The following is a 5,216-nucleotide window of genomic DNA, read 5'->3' as shown; positions in this document are numbered from 1 at the left end:
CTTGGGCTCTTCCCTCTAAAGCCACAAATATTAAAAGATACCCTCACTTGGGGGGGGTTTCTTTGGTTTAACCCTCAAATCTGAAATGAGGGCTAGAAGTGCGGGCTGGGGGTTGACATCCCCACCCTGAGTCCTGGTCACCATGTCCAATGTCTTTTTGGCAGAAGGGATTGCTCAGGAAGTGGGGAGCCACAGGTGGCTTAGTGACTTAGGAGGAACCAGGCCTAGCAGGTCCCGGGATCCATGGTGCCTGGTGCCCCAGCCCAGGCCTGACCTGCAAATGCTGCACAGTGTCCCCGGTCCCCGAGTTCTCCAGTCTGCGGAATGAGCACTAAGTTTTAGAAGCTGGAAGGTGACGGGCCATGAAAAGCCAATCCAGGCTCCCGGAGCGGAAGGGGAACGGCTGTCCCAGCTGGAGTGGAGCGCCCCAACGTCTGGAGGGGTACCCCGGTGTCTAGGCAAGGGGGAGGGAGGTTCAGGGGACATCCTTGGTCCATGCAAATTTCATCTGGAAGCTCTTGGATCTCTGGAGGAAGGGGCAAGGGAAGGGGGAAAAGGGTGCCCTTTCCCCTGTGCTCCTCGATGATTCCTGAGTGTCGGCTAGGACAGAGGCGCCTTCTGCCTGGTCCCGGGTCCTTCGTGGGAGGTTCAGGTCAGGTGGGGTGCTCAGTACACAGCCCCAGGGTTGGGCGGGGGCCCGGGGGAGGCGTGATGCAGGGCGGCCGGCTGAGACGGCTGCTGCTGTAAGTGGGGTCCACTCAGGTTCTGTGCGTGGTACCAGGAGTTGGTGGGGTCGTCCAGATAGCTTGGGGAGGCACTGTAGGGGAGCGGCGGGGGCAGCTGGCTTCGGGCAGGGGCTGGAGTGGAGTGGGAGGAGGTGTCCCAGAGGGCAGGTGACGGGGGTGAGTTGCAGGCCATGGAATCACTATTGTTGGGGCTATGCTCCAGGGGCACCTCCCCGTTCTTATACAGCTTCTTGAATTTGGAGCGGCGGTTCTGGAACCAAATCTTCACCTGCATGGGAGGGGAACGGCAAAAAAAAAAAAAAAAAAAGAGGGGGAGCTAGTTAGCCTCTCAGAACGCTCAGTGAAAACCCCAAAGGGCCCCAGCCTAGAAAAGGCAAGTCCAGCACCCAACCTTACACAAGACCCTGGCAAAACCTAGGTGTCCTGACTTCCCGGCCCAGTACCTTTTTTCGATCGGTGGGGGGGGGCGGCGGTGGGGGGTGGGGTGGGGACTGCAGTTAGGAACATCCTGCACATGGGTCCAAATTCCTCTCCACCACCTATGAAGTGTGTGACCTTGGGCAAATCCCTGGACCTTTCTGATTCTTGCCTTCCCCATCTGCAACATGGGGATGACAGCCCCTACTTCCTAGGGTCACCAGGAGGCTCAGATAAGTTACGATGGGCAGTTGGTGGCATTTTGTTCACATGAGAAACCCATAAGCAGAGGCACACAGGTACCCAGAGACAAACCCACACCCACATAAGCATTTCCATGTGCAGGAATGTACCCACTCACAGCTTCACACTCAGACACCAGATTACAAAGATACACACACACACACACATATACACACACGCGCGCCCGCACAGATGCACCCAGATAAATGCCCTGTGAACTCGAGCGCCCGCGTTCACACACTCAGGCGTGGACGAGCCCTCCGGGGCTGGCTAATGGGGGTGACCTGGGGACTCAGGAGCAGGTGAGCCATGATTCTCTAAATTTCCCTTGGGGTATCTCCCCCTCCCCCTGCTGCTCCCCACCCCGTGTGACTGGTACAAACAATGAATCAGCTCCTCACTGGGTGACCCAGATTCCCAGCGGACAGGGCCCCACGCAGCCAGCCGCCCGCGGTAACCCAGGCCCGCCTGTCAACACCTGTAGGGAGCCAGACATCCACCAGCCACTCCGCCCCTGAGCAGCGACAGGCTGCTGGGGGCTTTAGGATCAGGCTGGGGGTAGGGGTGGAGCTCACCTTTGCGTTCCTATCCCCCTTTGGTAGGGAACCTCCCTTCCTGGCTTTGGGGCAGAGGAAGGGGTGAAGCATTTAGATGCCGAACATGAATGGGGTGTTTTGAGACAAGGGCACATTTTTGTACATGCACTCACCAGTGTGCACAGTCATGTACACGTGTCCCTCCATCTGTAAACACACTGCCCCCTCCTTATGCGACCATTCCCCCAGCGCACCCAGACCCGTTAGCACGTGGGCAAATATCCATGCATATACACATATACGTCCACTGCTACACACACATGCCTGGCCTGGGGGTGGGGGAAGACACGAAAGGGACTCCCATTAAGTGAGTGACAGGCACTGCGTGGGAGCTGGGGAGTCTGGAGCAAGGGGAGGAAACTTCTCCCGGTGGCAGACACACACGGTTGCACAGGTTCACAAATATGCACGCCTGTACACGTTTTAATGCAGAGACTTCCGACAGGAGTTGAGACTTGGCATGGGGGAGGGGTGGCCTTCCATCTACAGGCCAGGGTTTCGAGGGCCTGCAGGGGATTTCAAAGGCCAGCCCGGGTCAGCGGCGCCTACCCACCCCCCGCCCCCACCCCCACCCCCGGGGTCCTGCGCGGGGCCCCACCGAGCACCCCCCTCCCCCCCCTTCCCCCGTCCTTGCTCGCCCGACACTGACCTGTGTCTGCGTGAGGCCCAGCTGCGCGGCCAGCTCCGCGCGTTCGGGCAGCGCCAGATACTGGGCCTTCTGGAAGCGGCGCTGCAGGGCGGCCAGCTGGTAGCTGGAGTAGATGGTGCGGGGCTTGCGGACCTTCTTGGGCTTCCCGTTCACCATGCGCACCTCGGCTTCCGGCTCCTCCTTCACGGACACTGCGGGCAACGCACCGGGCGGGGGGCGGCTCAGCCTGGGCCTGCGCGCCCCCGCGCCCCCGCGCCCCCCGACGCGCTCCGGGTTTCCCGGCCGCGCGCGCTCCGCCGCCCGCGCCCCGACAGGCGGCGACCGAGCCGGAGCCGGAGCGGGAGCCGGAGCCGGAGCGGAGCCGGGGCCGGCGGCCGCCCACGACGCGCGCTCCCAGCTCGCAGCTCCGCGCCCGGCCCCCGGAGCGCGGTCCCCGGCGCCGGCCACCCGGGCGAGGACGGGCCGCGGCTTCGCTCCGACGCCTTCCCGGCTCGCCACCCGCCTGCTGGCCGCCTCCTTCTCGCCCCCACCTTGCCCTCGGTCACCTCTCTAGCTCTTTCCCTCCGTTCTTCCTCCCCCCTCCCCCCTGCTTTTTTTTTTTTAACTTTTTAAATTTTAGAATAATTTTAGATTCTCAGAAAAGTGGCAAGCATAGTACGAATTCTCTGTTCCTTCCTTCCCTCCTTTTTTTTTTTTTTTTTTTTCCTGTCCCTTCCTCTGCTCCTTTCCCTCACTTTGTCACTCCACGTTTGTCTTCGGCTCTTTCTCCAGCTTTCTCTTTTTCCGCTTTCCCACTTCTCAGGCTCTGCTTTCTGGGGTGTGTGTGTGTGTGTGTGTGTGTGTGTCTCCATGTCCCCCTAACCATTCCCCCTCTCCCGGCCCATATCCAGACGGCCCCTGCAGCTTCGAGTCCCCGCTGCCTACCCCCAAGCCTTCGGAATCCGATGGAAGAACTGAAGTGCTTGCGAAAGCACCCGATTCGGAGGTCCCCTGACACCCCACGCTCTTCCCCTTCCTCCCCTAACTGGCCCCATCCTCCCTGAGACCGCGGTGCACAGCTTCGGGACTGGAGGGTCATCTGTCCCCTCTGGGGGTCTTCTAGCCCACCTTGTCTAACTTTATACAGCACTTTTTTTTTTTTTTAAACCCTCGACGTTTCCCTAGATATGGGCTTCAATTCCCCGCCTTCCTCTCCCTGGGGGAACCCTCCAAGGTCTCACCTGGATCCTGGGCGGGCAGTGGCTGCTCCCGGTACGCCCCGTATTGCCGGTAGGAGGCTCCATAAGTATATTCCGACTTGGGCGAGTAAGCGCCCGTGCCCGCAAGCCCGTTGAGATTGAACTGGTGGTGGTAGGTGTAGGGGTTCACGGTCTGGCCGTAGGGCTGGCCCGAGTAGTAGTCGTGCTGGGGAGCGCTGTAGTAGCCCAGATCAGTGACAGAGGACTCGGGCAGGGTGGGCGAGTCCTTGGAGCCTGCATGGCAGCTTAGCGAGCTGGAGATGTCGGTGAGGATGCTGCTGAGCTTGCGATCGAAGGAGCCACTCATCCTGGCGGGCGCCGCGAGTCCTGGGGCTGGCCTGGGCCGCCGAGCCGAAGCCGGCAGGGGCGCGGAGGAGGCGCAGGAGACGAGGCAGGCGTGAGCGTTGGAGAGCCGAGGGGAGGGCCCGCAGGGTCTCGGGGGAGGGGAGGTCGAGGGGCGCCTAGACCATGGCAGGCCTTCGGGCGGTCGCTGCGCGCCTCTCGTCGCGTCCCAAGCCACAGTCAAATGCTGCCAGCTCCGCCCGGCCAGCCGGTTATAGACTCAATAGTGGAGTCTCGGAGGGAGGCTCCAGCGCTCTGATTGGCTGCAAGTCTTGCCTTCGAGGCAAAACATGCTCTTGCGCTCTTTCGTTCTCTTTCTCTCCTCTCTCCCCCCCATTCTTTGTTGTTACCCAAACACACACACACACACACACACACACACACACCCCTCGTTCCCCCTCCTGTGGCTCCTGCCCCCAGTCCAGATAACTCCCAGCGTCTCTGAAGGAAGGAGTTGGGGGGAAGAGTGTCTCTGCGGGCCCCCAGGATTTGTCAGTCTGTCTGTCTCCCTGGCTGCGGCTGGGAGGTGGGCTCAGGTGCGATGGGGAGGCAGGGGCATTTGCCTATTGGGTGTTCGCGGTGGGGGGTGGGGGGAGGTGGTCCAAGGTGGTGTGTGTGTGTGTGTGTGTGTACCCTGTGCAAATGACAGGCAGACAAATGTGCCCAGCGTGGGAAGGCCCCAGGGCTCTGGAAAATATTTTAATTTCTTTTAAAATCAGAAGAAAAGGGGAAGACATTTTAGGTTGAGGAAAATGTTTCAGTATATGAGATTAATATATTTACAGCAGTGCGATCATAAAACGTAATCTTGAATGTCTTTATAGAGGAAGGGGCCCATCAGGCAAAAGTGCCTCGGGCCTGTGAAAGTCCTAATGGGGCCCAGAGAGGGTCCTGTTTTGGGGGCGGGGGCAGGGGTGTGTGGATTTAGGGGCTTAGGCAGCCGTTGGAGGTGCATAACCTGCCCGTGGTGCAGCTTCAGAAATGG

The 5,216-nt window shown here is 60.2% G+C and overlaps 1 protein-coding gene across 1 annotated transcript; it reads right to left on the bottom strand.

Annotated features, from left to right (window-relative positions):
* Window positions 1-474: 474 nt before the first annotated feature.
* On the bottom strand, window positions 475-4,196 carry DLX3 (distal-less homeobox 3). Its single transcript, XM_042967447.1, has 3 exons — window positions 3,872-4,196; window positions 2,652-2,842; window positions 475-1,014 (listed from the first exon to the last, which is right to left on the bottom strand). Exons 1-3 carry the CDS (start codon window positions 4,194-4,196, stop codon window positions 667-669), a joined length of 864 nt encoding a protein of 287 aa, XP_042823381.1. The 3' UTR covers window positions 475-666.
* Between the last annotated feature and the right edge of the window lie 1,020 nt (window positions 4,197-5,216).

Source organism: Panthera tigris, chromosome E1 (assembly GCF_018350195.1).
Source record: "Panthera tigris isolate Pti1 chromosome E1, P.tigris_Pti1_mat1.1, whole genome shotgun sequence".
Taxonomy (NCBI): Eukaryota; Metazoa; Chordata; class Mammalia; order Carnivora; family Felidae; genus Panthera; species Panthera tigris.
Note: the sequence above shows the minus strand (reverse complement) of the source record. Positions and strands in the feature narration are given on the sequence as shown.